This window comes from Vespula pensylvanica, chromosome 5 (assembly GCF_014466175.1).
Source record: "Vespula pensylvanica isolate Volc-1 chromosome 5, ASM1446617v1, whole genome shotgun sequence".
NCBI classification, from domain to species: domain Eukaryota; kingdom Metazoa; phylum Arthropoda; class Insecta; order Hymenoptera; family Vespidae; genus Vespula; species Vespula pensylvanica.
Window position 1 is genome coordinate 5,564,537 of NC_057689.1, and position 23,833 is coordinate 5,588,369.

The 23,833-nt window shown below is 35.8% G+C and overlaps 1 protein-coding gene across 11 annotated transcripts in view; it reads left to right on the forward strand.

Annotated features, from left to right (window-relative positions):
• LOC122629270 (trace amine-associated receptor 9) overlaps positions 1-23,833 on the forward strand; it is a 59,865-nt gene that overhangs the window by 11,057 nt on the left and 24,975 nt on the right. For 7 of the 11 annotated variants that reach the window (XM_043812501.1, XM_043812502.1, XM_043812508.1 and 4 more), the window contains 3 exons: positions 13,707-13,936; positions 14,256-14,653; positions 17,378-17,503. In XM_043812501.1, the coding sequence (XP_043668436.1) occupies positions 14,438-14,653; positions 17,378-17,503 (342 nt within the window). In that variant the 5' untranslated portion in view covers positions 13,707-13,936; positions 14,256-14,437. Of the gene's footprint in view, positions 1-9,783; positions 9,805-12,356; positions 12,378-13,706; positions 13,937-14,255; positions 14,654-17,377; positions 17,504-23,833 lie in introns of those variants that run through there. The other 4 variants (XM_043812504.1, XM_043812507.1, XM_043812500.1 and 1 more) reach the window with 4 other exon arrangements.

Sequence of the window (23,833 nt, forward strand, 5' to 3'; positions counted from 1 at the left end):
GCGAAAAATAACTCATAAGCATATGTAATTACTTGCTTTTATGTACATATGTACTTTTCAAGAAATGAAAATTCGATCAAGATACTTTATCATATATTTCTTCCGATATTCGTGTAAGATCACAAAAGAGAGAAGGCATTCGTATACCCTCGAGCAATAGCGTTTAAGTCAGATGGACGAATAGCAGACGAAACTTGGTTTCCAGATAGCCTTCGAACGTTTTAGGATGAGTCTGAAAAGTGGATTTCTTTATTCGTCGAGAGATGTAGGACTTGGTAGGAATATTTGTCTCTGTGTGAATCGTTGGTTGACCAGTGGTTGACTTTTACTACTTGCTACTGTACTACCACTCCAATTCACATGTGAGATATGTACATACTTATGTATAAATGTAGTATATACGTACGTATACATATATGTACGTGTTTTATATAGGTACAAAGGTATCGAAGATATGAATTTTCGTAGATATTAGAATTGAAAACGTCCAAGTTTGGACGTTAATCGTGCGAATATTAAATATTTTATGATTGATAGTGTCGAGTTCGTACGAATGTGACACTCACACAGGCTAAAGTAAATGATAAGAAAAACCTATAACTTCAGTTAATCTTCTTGCCAACTCATTTCACTATTTTTTATTTTCTTTTTTATCTCGAGCACCTCCCGTCTTTTCTTTTCAAAAGTAAATCTATTTTACGCTAGTCGAGCCAAAGAAGATAGGAAACGCATTTGTTCGTAACGTGAGTTCACTTTATCCGAACTCCATTGTTACGTATACTAATACATCTGAAAGTATTAGTATATACATTAACTCGTCGTTAACGCGTGTTCTCTGTTAGAGTTTCATGATTTTCTTGCTGCAAACTCTGCTAACTTTAGTCTGAAGAATTTATCGGCGGATATCGGCCAGACTCGGCGTCTCGTTAAAGTTCAATAAATATTATCTTGCGTTTCGCGTACACAGACGTGAATTAAAGAGCGAAAGGAAGAAGCTGAAGAGTATAAAGAAAAGAACAAAGAAATAGATAGCCGTAAGAAATAGAATGGAGATAGCGGTGGAGGCTGGAGAAAAAGAACGTCGATGATAAAAAGGAGTAATTCGAATGAGATTAGTGACAATGGGCGGCGATATCGTTAAGAGAGAAAAAACTTTAAAACGAGAGAATTAAGTCGCTTGGAAGAAAATAGACTTTGCATTGCAATACGCGGGAAAGTTGAAAAAAAGCAAACGAAATAAAAAATACAAAAAAGAAATAAAGTTAAACATTATCCAGATTCAAAGCTGTTCTTTCAGTTGCATTTTTTGATAATCAAAGTATTTTTTTGTAGCTTCCTTTTTCTCTCTCTTTCTTTGTAAATATAATTCCATTGTTTCGTAGTTCTATCTATCTCACTTTCTCTCTCTCTCTCTCTCTCTCTCTCTCTCTCTCTCTCTCTCTCTCTTTCTTTCTCTTTTGAGGGAAAACCCTTTGCGTAAATCACGCAAGTCCCGTGTTTTTCGCCGTACCTTTTTCTTTTCTTCTGTTTTTTTCTTTTTGATTTTACAGTACATAACAAAGCTTAACCTTTTCGCAGCGGTGCACGTGACGGTCGCTTCGCAGTGTTAATGTACGCGAGTACGTTCCCGTTAGAGAGTATTTTCGCTTTCAAAGTTTTTAGATATATTTTTTCTCCGAGTTACATCTATAGAAGCGCGCACGCGCTCGTTCTGTTTAACATCCATTCAATGGTATTGAATCGTATGCGCAGAGTATTCTATCTATTGAGAGGCGGGAAGAAGAGAAGAGAAGAGAAGAGAAGAGAAGAGAAGAGAAGAGAAGAGAAGAGAAGAGAAGAGAAGGAGAAGGAAAAGGAGGAGGTGGAGGAGAAGGAAATGGTAAAAAAAGAAAAAAAAAAAGTAAAGAAAAGAAAGACAGAAAAAAGAGAAGGTATGGGATTCGAAGGACGTCATTGAACGGGCCCCGTTTATAAAATGAAATGTATCCTCGATTCCCTTTTTTTCACGCTAACGAGTTTTATCTTCTCCTTGCAAATGATCCCCGCTTTTTCGATTTCTTCTTCGTTACATCTCGCGTGTTACGATCGATTCCTTTTTTTCTTTATTCTTTTCTTTACCTTTACTCTATTTTCAATGATCGATTTTCGATATTTCTCTTTCTATCCCTATTCCTATCTCTATCTCTATCTTTGATTTATTTTTCTTCGACCTTTTTTGATTTGATTTAGACTTAATACTTAAAAAGTAAGATCTATATCTATCAAGATTTATTTTTATGTTGTTTGTTTTAACGAAAAATAGAGAACTTTTAAAATTTATCTTTAAATTATTTTAATACTTCATACTTGTTCTTTATACACCAGGCTTAGTCTTTTTTTGTCACAAATAACGTTTTATCTATCTTTCTTTCTTTTTCTTTCTTTTTTTCTTTTTCTGCGAATCGTTAAAAAAACTATCTTATTTTTATTCAACCATCCGAATTCTCTCATTGGTCGTTTCGCTTTTTCATTCATTCGACGTTCGCTTATTTCTCGTACGAATGGTCATAAATTTCTGCTAGCGTATCGTCGACGATGCGTATCTTTTATAGTACGATACTGCAAAGAATTTCGAATATACGCTGGTATTCGCGAGTGCATTGAGAAAATTGAAAACGTGCCACTTTAACTCAGCGAGCCACGCATCGTTCACTTCATCGAACGTTTTAACTCCAGCGATGACCGGCTCGTTTGTATCGGCACTTCAACGCTATGAGCACCTACGATCGTTCAAGAGATTTTTACCAGCTTTAGCCATTTTCTTTTTCTCTATTTTCTAAAGCTGGAAGAGTACGAATCGATCAGCCACGAATTTCCTTCCAACTATACATATCCTTTTTTATTGGCTCGTCGCTGTTTATAATACTATATCGAAATATATCCGATATCACTCGATGTCGAAAATGGGGATTTTAAATCGTTATTATTCTGATTTTGCAAATTACAAGTATCCGTTTTATGCTCGAACGTGTATCACTTCAAGTAGGACCGGTAGAATAACAAAAATCATTTTCTATCGTTAAATGGTGTATAAAAATGTACAAGAACCCGTATCAAAATAGACACATCAGTGGAAATGAGAAACAAAGGCGCGATGATAAGATATCCTATGTTCTTTTCTTTTCGGCATTTTCGCGCAAGCCATCGAGAGTACAAGCAATGCATGAAAGTGTAAGCTATAAGATCGAGTGTATGATAATAAGGCAATATAGAATCTTAAGGACTTCAAGCCTTTATTACTTTTCCTTACATATACAACATTTACTATCGTGATAACAAATCTAATATCGTTGAAAATATACGTTTATAATTAAAAGTGAAATTAATTACGGAGTAGAGAAATACCATCGGATTAGAGTTAATTCCGAATAACTTGACTTTCGTACGATATACAAATGGGCTTGTTAGAAGAGTAGATTATAACGAGGAATGACTCGTTTCATAAATACGTACGTTCTCTAAGTAATAAAACAGCATAGGCATATACAGAATTCATTATTGCTTTATAATAATTAGATATAAAAAATAGAATAAAGGATTAATCAGGATTAAGAGGAGAATAAAATAAAGACTAGATTATAATAAGAGGGGAATGCATATTATGCATAAATATATATACACCCTAAATAATAAGACAACACACATATATATACACACTAAACTCCCAACGTTTTATTGTGCAACTCATATGAGTATTGTTAAGTTGGACGTTCGTAACTCGAAAAGTTCTTCTTGCAGCAGCACCGCGACACGGATCTTTCTCCTTAGACGACTTTCCGTGCCTTATCGCGTTCGTCTACGGATCTCTCTCATTCTTATACAGTCTCTTGAAGACCGCTGTTGAAAATTTGCGACCCATCCCATTGCTTTCTCTCTTTCTCTTCTTCGCGTCCTCGGCCTCACTTTTAGTCGACCTGAGAAACTCGGCTTGATAGAAGTGTACCGGTTACTGTTCTGATCATACAATCTACAGATGCAATCTGCATAGTTTACGCCACATACACACATTCTCAGATTCATTCAAAATCTCAGAATCTTTTGTTGGATTGCTATCATTTTCTACTTTTGTTTTTTCCTTTTTTTTTCTTTTTCTTACTTTTTCATGAGAATCCATAGGACCGATCTCTTTTTCCACGAGCTTCTTCCGCTTTCCTTTGCTACTTCAAGCTTACTCTTTTCTTACACTTTTATTAATATCATTGCATTTTATTTTTCCGACCGTAAAAAATTGTATAAAAGTACGAGATAACGCGTAGTGATTACTCGATAATATACTAGTAATTTAGTCTAATTTAATTAAGAAAAAAGATTTGAATGTAAATCTTTCACAATGCACACCAATTGCATTTTTTTTTCTCTAATCGAATTTATTTAAAATGAATAGAATAGAATTCATTTCGGATTAAGCGAATGGCGGAGCTACGCTTCTCTCTATCAATTCGAGATTATTCAATCATGACTAATAATGAAAAGAGAGAAGAGATGTTGCATCGAGCAAAGCTTTCTACGGCAATTAGAGATAAATTGTTGCACGTGTTGCATGGAGCATAAAGGTATTACATATATGTACCTACGTATACGTGAGTTTATGCTATCGCAAAGTGCACTCTCTTTTGGGTATTCTCTATGTGTCTATACAAAACGAAATGCTTTTCCCTTTATGCTGTATCAAGTTACATATATTTTATTCGTTTTACGATTGTTTTATCAATGTAAACTTTATTGCATCGGTACTCGTCTGGTGCCTGCTTTAAGTTCGTTAAATAGAATGTACTCGCGATATATCTATCATACGATGCTTATTTTATATTATATATGTATATATGAAATCAAAAAGAGCTTAATTTCCATTACATCTATTACGACGTATCTACCGATATTGATAATTAGTAAAAGATAACGACCGCATTAATTACTTTCTTAGCGAGTCGATCTCTTAACGAACGAAATCGAGTAAGTACTTACGTTACAATTCTCTCCGCTATAGATTTAATTCGAGCTTGAATTTTCTACATCTTCTTCGTCGACTCGTTCAGCCATTAATGACCACGAAGATATTCACTAACGATATTCATTATCAACATTCTTATACGTTCATAATATACAGATTTCATACGTAGTCCGTGAATATGGTATTAACGACGGTACGTGGTGAAAGAAACGGATGGTAGATATGTACGAGGGGTTGATCCGCTTTTACATCCCCTTTTCCCTACGTAATACGTCGATATTCGCATTCACGCGTGCTTGGACATCTTCCAATAAGTATCTTTCTACCATTGTCGAGAAATATTTTTCTAAGGGTCCGTCGAGGTCAGCCGGATTTCCTCTTGTGGAAAACTTTTATGGTACGCGTAAAGATCTAATCCAACTTTTGAAACTCTTTTAAAATCTAATCCTGAAAGGTTTACGATATAGTCCGTGTGTAATGTCTTGGCGACTTTTTTCGTGTATACCAAGAGGTTTAACATATCGATTTTCATTAAAAAGAAATTGTTACGATTGTTGCATCTTAACAATTGTGTCCTCTATGAAATACCTGCGATAAATATTACATTTCCTTCTGAAAACTTAGCAAATTTTATTTGATACATTTGTTTATAAAACCAATAAGATCGAAGATGTTTGACCATAGTATTTTAAATGAGACATTCTGTATATTCTGTATATATACATACACAATATGTATATATGCAAGAGTGCTTCTTAGAAGTAACTATATTCTGTATATGTTGGAAAAGTACACGTGTTGTAATACATCCGACATGTAGAGTGGGAATGTATTCTGAACACGTGTAACGTACATTTTCCCTCGAATGCCGCAAATTCTGTACTTCCGTAAGAATATTGTTCACTTGAATACACGAAGAACGTTACTACTTGGAAACCGTACTTGGAAAGTTTCAGGAAATTTATTACGAGTAACTGATACTTTATATAATTCATTGATTTTATTTTAAAGCGTCGTGTTTTATAATAAACACTTTTATTATCGTATATTCTATAAGAAATTTAATTGCGTTTCGATTGAAAATAAGTTTTAATTGTAGATCTTAATCAATGAATTGAATAAGAAAATTTTTATCGATCGATATCTTAGAAAAAATTAAGATTTTTTGTTAAACCCTTGGCTTTTAATTTCAATAGAGCGTATCGCCGTTGAATTTAGGATGTCGGAATTTGGGAGGTATCATATGAATACATTAAACGATATGTAACAATTTTTATTGCGAATTCTCATCTCCGTTCTCACGGGTTTCGCTCTATATTACCTGGGAATTAACCTATATTCTCAGTACGCTAACGACGGCCCTCAATTTTCTGGCGTTATCATCGTACGTGAGAGAAATCCCTCGATGCTCGCGTTGGGTCGTCACAGAATTTACTCGATACTCATGCCAAACCTCACCCAACACTTTTTTTTTATTTCTCGAGCTCTTCAGGATGACGCCATGTCGAAGGTCATCGTGCTTGATTTTCCACTCGGTCCGAGTAACATCGAAGTAATCTCGATGTGAGTCGATAATATTTCTGTGCGATGTTGCTTCCAGTTGACGTTTGTCCTCGACACACACATACATATATATATTATCCAAGTGCTTTGTACATTTATTATTTTTGTAATTTCAATATTTTTTATAATTTTATTTATTTTATTTTCTTCGTAAAGGACGATTTGTTAAACGATAGGATTGATTGATTAAGTGGCAAATTTCTTAACAACTTTTTTTCTTCGTTTGCCTTTCAGATTAAATTAAACATTTTTTAAATGCTTTTATTTAAATAATTATAGCTTTTTTGAGTAGAATAAGCTTACAGTATATTCTGTCTAAATAAAAGTCGACTAATAGGGTTTGTAATTGTAAACATTTTTAAGTGAATTACCTCATATTAAAATGAAAATGTCTCTTGAAAGAAAATCATAGAATTTTGTCGAAATTGTTCAAAATTACAGCGGAATGTTGATCGTTATATGATTGTCATATCGGTGTAGTAAAGGGTCGTCGGGAAATATTCCATTTTGCTTTGGTACACAATGGCCGTACTTTCGAATATCGTCGAGACCGCTCGACAATGCGTCACATCTTCCGTAAATATTTCTCTCGGTCTCGGTGACACGCGATTTGATTTCGGATGCAGGAGATGCTCCGTTACTATCATAAAAAGAGAGAGAGAGAGAGAGAGAGAGAGAGAGAGAGAGAGAGAGAGAGATAGACAGACAGACGGAGTACATAGTCGAGAGTTTTTTGACTTCGAATCTTTTCGTATGATTTTTACGTCTTAAAATATCAAACAAGATAAAGGGTAAACAAAAGTTAAGAGGAAATCTTTGATGTAGTATGAGAACTTTAAAAATCCTATTTTTTATTTTTTGTTACCTTTGGAGAAAGGATGTTTTCCGAATGGAGAAAATATTTTCGATACGAACGAAATTGCAAGTTGAAGCATAAATAACTCTTGGTTAGGATTGTAGTGAGTTAAGAGGGCAAGTACATTTCTAGTGAGCAAAGCCAAGTGGTCTTTTGGTTTTCCTTTTGGACTTGAAAGTAAGTGTAACGTAAGGGTATGCCGTTACTACTATCGAGAAGGTTCATTTCTTGGACAACGGTATACTTCTTTTATGTGGTTTTTCTTTCGGGTGTATGTATGTATGTATGTATGTATGTGTTTCTGAATATGTGTATGTACATAGGTATATGTATACTACGTACTCATTCGAATTCGAGGCAATGCAGTCGAGTGAGTTCGCTGTGCGTTCGGAATTCTCGGTCGTTCCTTTTGAAATCGATCTCTCGCACCATCTTTTCACATCCTCCGTATTTTCTTCAGAATTTCATTCGTCCCTTTCAATTTTCTTTTCTTCTTTTTCTTTTTTTTTCTGTCTCTGGTTTACTCGTTTCGCAGTCAGAACATGTTGACGGAGACAAAGCTAAAAAAATAACGGAAGAAATTGCATTCTATGAATTCAAGATTAGATTACATTTTAATATATTTGAAAATGGAGGTATTTAATGTCGATTGAATTTATTAAAAATGTTTACTTATTAAATTATAATTTTCTGGAATTCCAAGTTCGAAGAAATCAAATTTTCTATATTATCCGTAAAGGTTGATTGCAGCTTTTTATCAATATCTGTTCGTCCTGTTGAGAATAAAATTGTGTGGAAATCTCGTGTAAAAAACGTTTAAGACGTTCATTTTCTTCAAAAACATCGAGCTAGGGGATACATTCGAGTGTAAACAGTACAGGAAAATGCTTTCGGTATAGCAAGAGAGAATAGAAGTACTATAAGAGATAACAAATGAGAATCTCGCGAAAAACGAACGAGCTTTACTTTTTTATTCGGAGTAAAAAAAGTCCGCAGAACGTGGAAAAATCGCTTATTTTCGATCGCGTCGTCGGCTTATATGTTACCGTCACAATTACTCATCGTTATCTTCTTGCCACGCTCTCGGTTACGCCGTAACGGATATATATCATCCAGTTCTACGTTGAAATCGTAGATTTAATAATTTTATTGAAATATTCGAGCAAATTTTTGAGAGTTACCGAATAACAAACTCGAACGATTCGCGACTTTCATCGAATAGGTCGACTATCTTTCTTCTCGGCTCACTGTATTTCCTTCGTAAAGTTAGCGAAATGGAGAAAATTCGAGGGGGAAAAGTTGGTAAAGAAACGAGCGATAAAAAAGAAAAAGAAAAAAAGGAAAAAGAGAAATTTCTGATTCAGTAATAGCTGAAAGACGATCGTCGAGAGGGAAAGTGTTATGAGGGAAGTTTCAGGACGTCAACGACCGAAAAAGGAAGTAAGCAAGGAAGACGTATATCGAAAGGGATAGCAGCCCTCATTTCGCCATTAAGTCCAACTACCTTCAAACGTCATTACGTTGGAACGTCGTTCGAAGTAGCTAGTCCTCTACTAAACCTACCACTCTCTCGTTCGACGCAACCATTGCGCGATGCAACTTCGTTGATGGACCGAAAACTGCTTGGAATTGGAATGGGGTTTTGGAAAGGGGTAGTTAGAAAGGAGTCGAGGTTGAAGGTATCTTCAAGCATTAACCCGTTGCGGCTTCTAACGTTTTACTCTATTACACTCTGGGAGTACGAGGAATCTGGTTGAGAGGAGAGTACAGAAAAAAAAATTCGTCTATCCTTCTTTCTCTCGGTCTCTCTTTCCAAAAGAGCCGTTCACGAAAAATCCTAATTTCGCCATCTAAATGCATCCGGCGCCGTTGCGGCTAAATCGTCGCAGCACTTCCGAGTAGTTCGTGCTGTCGAGGTTGGTTCCTCTCGGTAGTTTCTGATATAATAAAGCCATTCCTAACTTAATCCCCTTCCTCTCTCTCTCTCTCTCTCTTCCTCTCTCCCCTCTATTTCTCTCCCCCTTCTCTACCTCTCTTAGCTAGCTTAGATCTTTCCGCAAGTCTTCTTCTGTCGCTCGTTAAAGCACCAACGAGGATCGAGAGTTCTTCGTTCCTCTTTCCGCTTTCGAGTAGAGTCTTAGCCGATCGATCCCTTCGCGGTATCCGAGATGCGGTCGTGTATCGAATATGAGAGACTTCAGTTCGAATCAATCCACGTTCAACAAAGTGGAAAGAGAATAGGATGGAATCAAAAAGAAGGAGAGAGAAAGAGAAAGAACTTCTCGAGTGATCAGGTTTGTGGAACACGGAGAGTGGGTCGAAAGTCGACTCGAACGAATAGCTTCGTCATTTTAATTTCGATGGATCACGATAACGCGTTGTTGCGTTTTGCTGGGTAAATATTCGATTTAAGCATGAATCGTTTGTAGTAGTCGAACGTCATACGTATTTCGAGCTGTCGCAGTATTTCTTTTTGTAATTACATCGAGATCGACGTTGCTATACGACTCTGCTTAAGTACCTCTGTGGCATATGACGAGTACCGTACGGTTAAAACTATGTTGACTTATCGTCGATTTCAACTCTGTGTTCTATACTTTCTGGCTTCTCTCTTTCTCTCTCCTTCTCTCTCTTTCTCTCTCTCTCTTCTCCTGTTGCTAGATACATACGTTACATTTTTTTCAACGCGCTCGATTTTACGGTATCATTTTACGATTTTTTTTGGTTTCATTTTTTCCACTGACGAACAAAATTGTTTTTTTTTCTCTTCTAGTTTTGAAGAAACATACTCACTCGTGAAACGTTACCCGTTTGGAGAAATAATATCGAACAGCAGCTATTCATTCGCGTTGTATCATATTTGTTTAAATCCTATCGCTGTACGTGTTTAATTTCTTGTCGATATATCGATAAATGAAAATATTAAAATTCTTAGATACATTTGACGATAAGTTACATTCGTTAACATATTTGAAACAATATTTAGTAAATTTAAATTTGCATGTTTTTGCTTATTTTTAGATGAAATCTGTTGATTGAACAGGATATGCAGAAAGAGATTAAATCGGTACCTTACGGATTAAGGTATTGTCCTGTTTTATTCTTTATCAAAGAACTAAGGACGGGATTTCGCTTTTTTTTCAATAATAATAATACGTAGAACAATAATATTTTATGATACTTATGCGTGTAATTCCAACCATTTCCGTATAATACGCATGAAAAGATTTTACATACATATTTTCATGTTATAATTAATTAGAAGGAAACATAAGGATACATCGTAAGAATTTGCCTGCTCGTTTAAACAAGGATCGTTACGTTCTTGCTAGAAATACGTACCCTATGTAGATTAAAACATTTTCTTTTTTCTTTTTCGTACTTCCTCTTGCTTCTTTGTTAGCAGAAATTTTCCTTTTCCGCGTCTGTGTACGTACGGTCGTCAAAGCGAACATTTTGTTAATTCACACGCGACTAAGAATAATGCGCTTGAAAAAAAGAAAATAAGATAAAGCTTTCGCAAGCTTTTCTTTCTCTCTTCGTTTTCGAATAATTTCTCGTTATTTCACTCGTTTAAAATTTTCACTCGTACCATCTTGCCTTAAGTTTTTTTAAAGAGCTTCAGAACACGTAATTCCATGGAAGTTCTTACAAAAGAGTAATCAATCACGTTGCTTTTCGATAAACAACGTCGGCTGAGACGGATAAAATCCATTGCTCCTTTTCGTTTATTCGCAAGATATTCACGTTAAGCTTGTTGTGAAAGTCACATTCTTCGATCTTCGAAAATAAGCTACTTAGGAGCGGCTCAGTAGGATCTTATTATGATGGTGTCGGAAATGTGAACATTGAACCGTGAATTTATGTGGCACGAGATAGAAAATATAACTGAAAGAGACAGATGAACAAGAAGACGATAAAATATATGGAATAAAGGTGCAGAAAGAATGAAGGAAGGGAAAAAGGAAAAAGAGAAGAGGAGAGATAAATTCGTCAAGAGAGTTAAAAGAGACTTAGGGAGTCAAAGACACGAACTCGTTCAGTTGATTATTAAATTTCTTTTAAATATCTAACTTAAATACTATTTTAAGTTTCGAGAAAAATAATTTAATCGAAATGCTTGAATCTCCGCTTTTATCGATATATTCAAGATTTCATTCGCAAGTGTATAAATTAATTAATGAACTTATGTCCATATAGGTACAATATAGAATACATGCATAGGAAAGAATATGCATAGGAAGAGCCGACAACGGGACGATAAAATATTTGGAAAAAGAGAGAAAAAGAATAGATAAAAGGATATTATATAGCGGAGTTCTTTCCACCGCACAGTTTCAATTACATATTCTTGTCTCGTATATCTCTTTTTCCTTTCTTCTCTCTTTCTCTCTTATTCTCTCTCTCTTTCTTTTTCTCTCTCTATTTCTTTCTCTCTCTCTCTCTTACACATACTTTTGTGCGAGAAGGGGTGCTCGAGCGAGCCAGATTCGCTCGAATTTTAATCAGCCTTGGTCGGTCGGTTATTCGGTTGGGTCCGAGTTTGCGTTCACGTGGTTAAAGGTCGACCCACTCCATTCCACACGCTTAGAAGCTCCAGCAAAAAATCTTAATTAATTATTCGACGTTATTGTCAACGTGAGAGTCGTCCGAAAGTCGAGCAAAAACGAGAGAAAGAGAGAGAGAGCGTGAGAGAGAATACATAGAGTGACGTAATGTGGCTCTCGCATGAGCTCGTTTTATTTTTTCTTCATATAAATCTGCGTGAGAGAAAGAGAGAGTGAGCGAGCAAGCGGCTGCTGCTTTGCTTTTGGTTTTCGCGCTAGCTTTCGTTATTGATCCGAGAGAAGAGCACATTTTACGCGACGAAGATCGACGCCAGACGATCTATCAACGTCTCTGTGACAAGACTTTACTAAATCGTTGACCCGTGTGGAAAGTAAAACTTTAGTGAAATATTGTTGCACGGTATCGTCTTTTCTCTCTCTCTCTCTCTCTCATTCTCTAATTTTTTTTTGTTTCTTTGCATCTTTTTTTCAATCTCGTCGATTGACAAAGTTACTCGTGGTTTCGAAAGTTGTATAATTGCATACTGTATACTATACTGTTAGTCTTTCGAAGATTAATCGTAGCTCCAGCTGTATAGTTTCATGAGTTTATATAACAAAACTAAGCGAAGCGTGGCTCTCATATCATTGTTTTATGATATCGTAAGAGTTCGTTTCAGGTAGATACTGTTGTTTCAAATGAGTTTCGAGCTTTTTTAGTCAGTCCATTTCAACGAAAAACAGGTGTAACAAACACCTCGAATGTATCGTAACCAACAAAAGTTCGTGATAATGATTAAAAATGAACTGGTAACCTTTGTTTATACGTATTATTGACATTTCATATTAACTGTTCAAAACGAGACGAATGCTCGTTAGTCAAATAAATTTAAAAACTATTTTTAATTCTTTTGTTATGATCTTTCGAATGTTGATTCATGAAAAATGACTTATACGGTATGAATGTGCAACGCATTAAAATTTATATATACGATGATCGTCCAGAAGGTAAAAGCGCTTTTGAAATAACAATACACAAGTGTATTTTAAAAAATTTTATTCACCTGTTATTTTAGTGTATATATATATAAACATATATATGTACTTAGTTTTTTGTTTATATAATCACCATCTCTATTTAAACACTTATCATAACATGAAATGAGTTTTTGTATATCTCCGTCATACATTTTCGCCAAGAGTTCACCATCCACGATTTAAAGAATGGCGTACAACGATGGTTGTACGCCATCCTTTAAATCATAGTTTTCTGTGAAACATCTCGTCCTTCTAAAAACTCTTTCATTTTTACAAAAAGATAATAATTGCTCGGAGCCAAGTCCGGAGTGTAAGCAGGCTGCTCCAGTATCTTCCATTTAAAATATTTAAAAATGTTTTTGGTCCTCGGATTATGACAAATTGCAATTTTTTTTTATCGGCATAATCTTTAATTCTCATCACCATTGTAAATATATAAAACAATGACAATATTAATTATTTAAATTGATATTTAATAATTTAATTTAAACTTTTAAGAAAATTTGTTATATTGCATGTAAATGTATGAGTGAACTTGTACGAACTAATGTACGAGGTAATTTTCTACAAGGACATTTCATTTTTTAATATACATAAACTTTCTATGCGTAAACTTTTTGGACGATCTTCGTAATTCTTTTTTTTGTTTTTCTCATAAATACTTATAATCAAGTTAGGATTAGGATCGAAGAGAATGTTTGTCTTTCTTTAGAATTCGTCGAACTTCTGGAGCAGGATGCAAGGGCAGCGGGAAGTGCGTGAAAGCGCGCAAAAATGGAATGTAATTCGATCGCATCGAATTGGTGCGTCGTGAGTTACGATCGACGCTCCCGAATTCCTCCATCGTCGAAGATCCTCGTGAGCGTCATCGAAGGAGACGATGCACGGGAGCGTTGACGATCATCGAAGGTCCGGTTCGACCGGACCATCCACTTGAAATTGGTATATTTGAATTCGTACTCAATTAATAAATAATTATTACCAGTTTAAAATGTTCATCGGCATTCATATTCATATCTGAGAACGTATTCGATACGATCACGGAAAATTTTTAAAGTTAATCGGTATTTGATCGTACACTTAAGAATATTTATAAAAAATAATATATTATTTACGTAAAAGTCAAAACACTTAGATATTTCGTTTATCTATTGATCGGCAAAAATTTATTAAAATTAATTTCTATGTTAATTTTTAAGAAAGTCATTTTCTTGAAGTTTTCACATATATAGAAAGAGTTTATTTGATGGACTTACGTTAGCAGACAGGGATGAAAGGGACAGGAGACGTTGGAGAAGGACACGTGTCTCGCATAGAACCAGGAAGAGAGCTTCTCGTTTTTTCGAAGAGCAACCAGTCGAAAGCGTCGTGGAAAGGCGAGCACCTGTCGGCGGAGGTGGTGGTGGTGGTGGTGGTTGTGGGAAGAAGGGGAGGAGGAGGAGGATGGAACACAAACAAACGATTCTGCTGGCGCCGGCACTCAGCAACAGCAGTTGCTGGCGAGCCGGCAACTCTGAAGCGATCTGGACCGGGCCAGGATTCGGGGAATTGTTACGAGCAACTCTGATCTTGGTACTCAGCCTTGGTATACTTTTTGCTAACCTACTCGTTATTTGCGTCATCAACAGCAGGCGATATAGCAAATACATTCACGCACAGGTAAGAATAACTCTCATTATTTACGGACTGATATGTTACATATACATATATTTATACATTGAGTCAGAGTCATATATATAATCATTTTATGTATTTATTTCGCATAAATAATATATTCATGCAGATGAATAGGAAAGATTCAATGGTATTATCACTCTGTATACATTTATAAAAAAGATTAAAATGCAATAGAATCGATAATAGATAAAGTTTCAAAGGGATAAATGGGAACGTATTCTTTCATCCCTTTTAGATCGTATTTATATACCTCTGACCCTTTCATCGATGTTTCTGTAATCTATTCACGTTACGTCGATAGAATATATACGGTGTTCACGAATCGAAAGAACATTAAAATGTAAATTATCCTGCCAGTATATCTTTTCGATCGAGGAGTTTTCAGAGAGAACAATTTTTAAAGTCGAATGTTTTGTATATGTTATTACATTATTTTCATCGATTTTTGGATAAACAATAATGATAATGGTAAGTATATATAATAAAGGATATATTTGAAATAATGTTGAGATTGTAAAAGGAATTTACATTGGGAGCTTCATAAATCAGGTCTGGTAATCGAAACTTCAAGTTAAATTTACCGTGTCGTGCAGTGGTAAATCAAAAATCTCATATCGATGTAAACGAAGAAAAACGGTTAGGTAGGAGAGAAGAATCCATTAGAGAAACTGACGCTTCCTCGCGTTTTGCTGCGTATTTGTCCTCACAGAGTGTCCCTTCGATCGTTGTCATTTTTCCTTTTCTTTGCAAACTCGAATAAATCTTATGCGGTTGGGGATGATGGAAAATCACGAATGTCATTGATATCTACGTTCTGTAGAGTTCTGTGCTCGATTTCGCGTGAATGAATATGAACAGTGTTTAACAGTATCGAGATTGTAGATATAAAAGTTGTCATTTAGCTCAGTTATAGTCTGTTCATAGTTTTCGATGAAAACATCATAGACCGGTACGTGTCTATATTGGAAAAGTATCGATCGCTGATATACAGGTAGTAAATTATTGGAAAATCCATAGCACGTAATTCGTTCGCAGGAGTACAACGTATAGTACCTAAATGTCGACACATTATGAATATGAAGAAATTTTTCGTTTGATCGAACACCGATATTATCGCGTGTTCTTTTTCGAGATAGCAATCCTGATTTTTCTATTCTGTGTGAACACCGAGATACATCATCCTTGATATTCATAGATTTCAACGCGATTTCGGAATACAAATCTGTATCATAAATAGCAAATGGAAGAAAGCTTGTAAACTTTATCGAAATTTAGATACATAAATGTTGATCAAGGAGACGAGATGCGCAAAGGATCCATCACAATATGTATTGGATTGTTTTAAAATTTCTCTCGTATATTTTTTGGATAAAACGAATATTGATATAATTTTTTGAAAGAAATTTATTCGATCGACCACATATCGTTCCATCAGTATCTGTAACTTTAAATTCTTTTTAATGGAACATTGAGGAAAGAAATAGGACAGAATTTATGGGATAACTTAATACATCAAACAGGGAGAGTTGGCTCGTTCATTTATTTGTTCGATAGTCCATTCGCTTTTTGCCATCTCTCGTACTAATTTCTTGTTAACGAAGGATAGATAGATACGTTTGAAAATGTGGTTATCCGCCAATGATCACGATTATGATCAAAATCCACTCGTTTGTACGAGATGTGTGAATTTTTCGTTTTTCATTCTACTGTGATCCGAACACAAATTTTTTCTAGATCTCTCGCTGTCGATTACACTTTAGCATGCACTAACACCCAAGGATTGACAAACACACAATTTGAAGCGAATCGGGTATTGCTATACGATTCGAGAGATCCTTTCACGTACCTATATTGCATCGGCTAGATACCTTTTAAAAATTCGTGAAAATTTGAACGAACGTAAAAAAATATAGAATATACAGTTACGAGATAGATATATAAAACAATTTTTGTTTTACAAATTACTTGGTTTCGAGAATTTTTTTAATCGACCAACAATAAAATATTCATCGTTCATTTAACGTTATGAAGATTTTCAACAGGGAAAATTAATTGTTAGGAATAGAAAATATGTTGTAAATTTCCATTTGATGAAAGAGAGATAGAAACGGATTTATTCACAAAGCTCGGGGTATTATCTGTATACCATTCTTTTCTTTTTACGATCGATGAATTATTATTCTGTCGAATTCGAGAACGTTCCGCGAATTGTAGAAAGGTTTTCGTGGTTGATGGTAAAACATAGAAGATTCATTTTCCGCGATCGAAGTCAGGGATTCGGCCGAATGCACGCGAATTTCAAGTTTCCCCGTTTTGTTCCGTACGATCGAACAAGAATTTCACGATCGACTTTACGTTAATTGGATTCAACTTGGAGAGTTATCTGCATCATCGAACGGATGGCTATTCGTGTAAGTTTGAATTTTTATTTGCTCGATCTCGTATCTCTCAACGTCATTTTATAAATTACAGTGTTTAAAATCTTTTTTCTTTACAATTGTTTAATCTTTTGTTCTTTTTCTTTTCCGAATAAAACAAAAAGAAAGAAGGAAAAAGAGAGTGGTATAAATCGTATCTTATGTCGAGTGTGACGTTTGTAAAGCTTTCGGAACGAAGAGAAAGTATTCCCAAAGTTAACGAAAAGTAAGATAGAAGTTATCAGTACGAATCAGACTGATCAACAGGTTTTCTTAAACTTCATTACAGCCAAGATATCTGTTGACGAGTCTTGCGAGCAATGACCTCGCCATCGGTCTCCTGGTGACTCCCTTTGGCTTTTTACCGGCAGTTTATGGATGCTGGCCTTATGGCGAAGTCGTCTGTCAAATTCAGGTATTTACAAAGAATAATTCCAACATAAATTTTTATTTCATTTTTAGGATTCGTTTAGGAAGGATTTCAACAAATTTCCACAATTTCTCGATATTTTCGAAAACGTTGCAAGAACGATTTATGACTTTTGCTATCGTTTAACAAAGTCTCTCTCCCTCTGTCCCTTTTTCTCTCTTCCAATTCTCTCTCTTCCTATCTCATTCTCTCTCTCTCTCTCTCACACACTCACCTACACACACAAACATCAAGGTTCATACGTATCATTCGCATCTGCGGACGAGCAGCTTGTGAAATATTATCCACGACACGTTGTTACGAATGATTTGTATTCTACAAACGCGGGCATAAAATTAAACGGGCGACGAGCATGCACCGCAATGCGAGACTTCAGCAACGAGCCGTTAAAATTGTTCGATGCAAGATGTTAATATTTTGCCATGGTTGAATTTTATTTATACTCTATTATATATTATTAATTCGTGTGATAACTTCACGAAAAAAGTAGAAATGCAGTGCCGGTTATAAAAGAAGAATATTGTAATTTTAAAGTTAAAAAAACAAACATCGAAAAGAAGAAAATTGAATCGACTCGATTTATGAACGTTAATCCTTTATAGAATACGAAATAATTGGTACTCAATGAAACGTACTTAATCTGCGATCCATGAGTTCTCTGACTTCGCATAGGATTAATTAATTAACGAGAGACTCCTTTGATCTCTCGCCGACTGCAAATCGCCAAGTATCGATCGTGAACTCGGTCTACGAATGGATGATACTAGAAACTTTTGTCTTTTTTTTTTTTTTTTTAAAGCGTACGCGTTTAGAAAGTTTTCGAAAATTTCATTCGGAATATTGTTTTTCCCTCTTTTTCCTTTTTTGTTCAAATCGATACGCGTTATCGGTAAAATGGCAATCTCGTTATGCTTGCGCGCGTAATGAAACGAAACGATAAGATCGGTTTCCCAATAAATTGGAAAGTTCATAAGTTGTTTATCGCGCAGATCGAGGCATGAGATGAGATCAATTTTGGACAATACCTAACATGTCAATGAGATTCAATTTTAATCTTTCAATACTTAATGATAGCATTCTAGTATTCTATTCGCTCTATATACATCTGATATTGATTCATTAATTCATTTATTCTTTATCAAATACTTTTGGGAAAACGCCAATGATTTATCATGCTATGCTTCGTTACTTACACTTTAATGTCATAAATCATAAATATCGAATCGAAATTCAATGCGGTAGAGTGGAAAAAGGAAAAAGATATACATATAGGTATATTCGATACGTACATACACACACCTATACAATATATTTTCGCAGTTGTAACGCGATTCGCTTGCGCAAAATTAACGATACATACATATTTAGATGTAGTCAAAGAAAAATGGAAAGTAATATTTCGTTCGGTAGTTATCGGTCTCCAGACCGATGCTATAACGGTGTAATTCGAAAAGAGGGAGTGAGGCTTTTAAAATATTAATTAACGAACTTAAAAGCTCGAAAGTTATTTCCTCCAAAGGGTACTTCCACGGTTGACCGTGCCGATATTATTACCGTACTATGTACGAGCGAGAACCCGTTTATCGGCATAACGAGAAGCGGTTAAATCGGGGAAAAAAGTAGCGCGAAGAGTTCTCGACAAGGTAGCGCGCCTGCTTGATTGTATTTTACGTAAAACTTGAGGCAACTCGGTTCGGTGACTTCCTAACCGGAGATCGAAGAAAAACTTAAGTAGTAAGAGAGAGAGAGAGAGAGAGAGAGAGAGAGAGAGAGAGAGAGAGAGAGACAGAGACAGAGAGAGACAGAGAGAGACAGAGACAGAGAGAAAGAGACAGAGAGAGAGAGAGAGAGAGAGAGAGAGAGAGAGAGAGAGAGACAGAAACAGAGACAGAGAGAGAGAGAGAGAGAGAGAGAGAAAGAGAAAGAGAGAGAGAGGCAAAGACCGAGCGAAAAGGAAATTATTACGGGCAGGAACTCGTGGTTGCAGTTCCGGTACTCATCCCATAAGTTCGAAGACTTGCCTACCAACGATGGTAAGCTTATCGGTTTACTTTCCTCTCAATGATAATCTTGTGATGCGCCTTTTCCGTACTTTTTTACATAAAATCAAATTACTGATATTTCTTTTTTTATATATCGCGAAGATTTATCCCTCATTCTTTTTATCTCGATGAATTTCATTCGTTAACATTTTCGAATTATCCGGCTTTGATCGCATAAAATCTATTCGACCAAAAGATCTACATATAGTTTAATATATTTTCATATTAAACTAAGTATACTTGTATATAAAATGTTACTCGTTTAAACGGACAAGCGTGTTAAAAATAATTTTATTATTTTTACATCGTCCTCTCTCTCATAATCCGTGTTAATGTAAAATTCATTACGTGATATTATACCTACAATATATATTACTGAAAGTTTGTTGGATAAGACGATCTGCAAGCTCATTTTATTATCTATTATCAGAAAAAAAAGAATCATGTAGATGGTAGAGATCTTTCCTCGAAGGAAATCTCGGTATCGTTCGCAAACGAAGCTAGCGTGTAAGCGGAAATAACGTCGCGGTACTCGTGGCCAGAGTGGCGGCACTTTCGCGCGGATATCGTAAATCACTGCTATATCTCCGACGACAAATCACGCACTCTCGGTCTCTTTCTGTTGCACGCGCACGATCCTGGTAACGTTCCAACTTCGTTCGTTCGTTCGTTCAAGAGAGAGGAAGAGAGAGAGAGAGAGAGAGAGAGAGAGAGAGAAATATGTATTGCATTGACTGAATTCGATTCGATTTGCTTCCTTGCGACTTTGATTTTTCTTCATGTGTTCTTGTTTCACAGTTTTTGCTTCCCTTTATTAATCTTTAATTTTAGTTTTATACTTATTTATTATTTTCTTTTTATATTACGTTCATGCAATTTGGATCGAATACAATTTAGATAATTCTCCGTCCCTTTCGCGATCTCTTAACGTTCGAGCATCGAAATTGCATTTGAAAACTTTCCGAGTACTTTACTCTCGATATGTCTCGGCCCGCCGGAAAGAAGAACACTTGGGATCAGTCATCTCGAAGTAGAGCTCTCATAGCAGAACAATTTCGCAACAATTCGTCGAAGGAGCTGGCGAATGTAGCAATTTTCAAATTTATTCTCTTGGAATTTTTGAAAATATTCAGGATACTCGTTTCTTTCTCATTCTCACGTTATTTTTAACGTTGAGTAATATCTTATCACGGTATAGCGAGCATTAGATCGACACATTTTTCTCGTATTTCTTCGTCCGAAAAGAAAATTATAGGATTAAATCTTTTTCCTCGGAATACAATTTTAGTTTTACATTATGGATTATAAACATGCAGGCATATATATATATTTCTTTTTTCCATTATACAAATGATAGAGCTTTAAACATCTAGTTCCGTTCTTTCAAGGATATTCTCACGACGCGATACGGCGAGAAAGGAAAACCGATAGATGCAATGACGCGAAAACGGATTCGCAGAGGCGCGTTCTTAAGCGATCGGAAGCTGGTGGTTTGGAGTTGCAAGACAGAGAGTGAGTTGCAAGAGAGAGACAGAGAGAGTATCAACCTACAGGCTCGTATATCTTATATCCAGGTCGGTAGGTAATTACGAAAGTTGTCGGCTTGGCAGTAGATCGAGTTGACTTTGGGCGAACAATTACGAAACTTTGGAAGGTTTCGGTTACTTGTTGTCGTGCTGACACCGGTATATGGGCTTTATGTGAATCTATTAAGATTAAAAGAGAAAGATAGAGAACGAAAGACCAAAAGAGAGAAAGCGAGAGAGAAAAGAGAGTATAAACCGTATGCTGTCGATCGAGCGATTTTGGAGCTTTCAAGCGTGAAAAGCGTGCCGAAGAAACAGCTTGCACTCTCTTGCACTCTCTTGCACTCTCTTTTTCTCTCCTACGGAAAGCAGCGACGGAGAAGAGATTACGTGACTGGAAATTAAAAGCTAAAGCTTTCTCTCTCTCTCTCTCTCTCTCTCTCTCTCTCTCTCTCGCAAGAGCGATGCGAATGCGATTTTTTTTCTTTCCTTTATTTTTTCGCTCTTTTACTTATCGATCCTCGTATAAGTTCGAAACTCGTTTGCTCGTTAGCGCGACTTTGAGTGCTCCTAAGCGGATTCGATGTAAAATAACGACGTTTTCGAAGAGAGTGCGCGTGAGAAAGAGTAAGAGGAAAAGAGAACGAGAAAATTACATGCTCATTAAGATCCCTGTAAACATAAATTTTGACCGACGAAACTTTTTCTACATCCTTTATGCGTAGGTACTCGCCAAAATTCGCTTCCTCTTTCATGGCATTTTATAAAATTCATAAAAGTATATTAACGTAAATATAGTTGCTCGGTAGTAATTTTTTTTTCTCTTTCTCTCTCTCTCTCTCTCTCTCTTTCTCTCTCTCATTCCCCTCCTTTTTCTTTCTCTTTTTTCCTCTTTCTTCCACTTTTATTTATCAGAAAGTGAAGCAAATAAATTCGAATAAAATCTAAAAGAAGGAACTATAGAGATTACAATGCCGATGATACGCCGTTGATATTTCATCATAAGTTTCTTGTTCTCTTTTTCTTTCTCGGTTTTCAGTAGCCAAGAGCAATCGTAGAGAAGAAGATCGACGAAGTTGAAGGAGGAGTCAAGGTGGGTAGGTTGGTAAGTGGGGAGAAGATCGAGAGAAAAAGGGAAGTCTGGAAAGTCTACCTAGAGTTTTCCAGATCGTCTCGTTATGTCCTTTTATCTCCGAACGAAATCGTTTTCGGGAAATATACTTCTTCAAGAGCGCGTTACACATTCTTTTATTCGATTTCAAAAAGAGACCATCATCATTTTTTATCCATTTTCGAGAAAGAATCTTCTTCTGATAAAAAAAAAAAATCCGAGCGACGAGTAAGGAACGATTCTCTAGTTATTTTCTTATAAAGAAATACTTTGATCGTTTAGATTGATCGTTCATTAAAATCTTCTTACTGATCGGCTCGATCCTTATAGAAGATCGAAAGTTTGCAAAAGGGCCCGAAGGCGAACACGAGTAAGTACTAAATTCGTTTGCGGTGAAAATATTCGGTTAAGGTCCCTCAGGGTGTCTCGAGGATGGCTAGAAACGAGGCCAGCCTGCCGATCCTGGCTCCTTCAGATTATCAGACCTTTTTCCTGGCCGAACGCCAACGGTCGTCATGGTAACCATCTCTTAAACGTATTCTCGCCCTTCCTCTACCTCTCTCTACCATCGCCACCTCTTCTTGCTAGTCACTTTATGGAAACATTGAAGTTAGCGATTTATCGAATCAAAATGTCGTCCTTCTCTTCTTCATCTTTTTTTACCCCCTTTCCTTCTGCACCCTTTTTCCAAAGGTTAGTCCTAGATTATATTCCATGTGCATACTTTGATTCTTTAAACCGAGCGTACTTTGAATGCAAAAGAGAAAGGGTGAAAAAAGAGGTGGAAGAAGTGGCCCGTTGGAAGGCCGATTATTATATTTTATGTATAAAAGGTGAAAGCAGCTTTTGAAGTCGATTTTAAATCTTTGAAAGATAAAAGAAAGTGGGTGAGAAAACGTGGAGGTAGCTTTTCAATGTTTTAGAGCGAGGAATCTCGAAATAGTCGGGATGAGCTTATCGAAGTTTTGAGAAAATAACCAAATCCGGTAAAATATGCAAAATTATATATCTAAGACGAGTCTCAATTATTATCACTCGTACAAGCTTTTATTGTTCGTACAAGTTGTACATCTTTCGAATTTATTTTTTTCATTCCTTTTTTTTTTTATTTTTCTTTTCTCTTTTTTCTTTTTTTTTTTACCGAAAACTTTTGGCAGAATACCAACGAGTTTAATCGATGTTTCATACTTTATCATCGGTCAGACTATATACCTATGTATGTACATATACTCGCTATTGTTCGCATAAAACAGGCCGACTTGACACTTTAACGCATTTTTCATTTCTCCCTTCTATACATATGTACGTGTATATTTTCCTTCGTTTCATATTCGATCCGCTCGTAAATATGTAAGTTCCAAAAATTTTAAAAATTTTATGAAACTAGAAAACTTGTAAGCTTCCGAGAACATTTAAATAAAAGCGGGTGATATATAAAATTGAGAAGTGGTAGTTAGAGTAATAGATTCGGTCGATAGGCGTCGCTAGGATCGACCTTTATCTGTCCTCTCTTTGGTCCTCGCCTTTTCGGTCAATGCCTCCTTTCATACGACATTGAGAGCTTGATCTGTCCGGACATCGTATAATAAGTCAGGTAATGGAATTGTATATTGATAATATTTAACTGATTTTACTT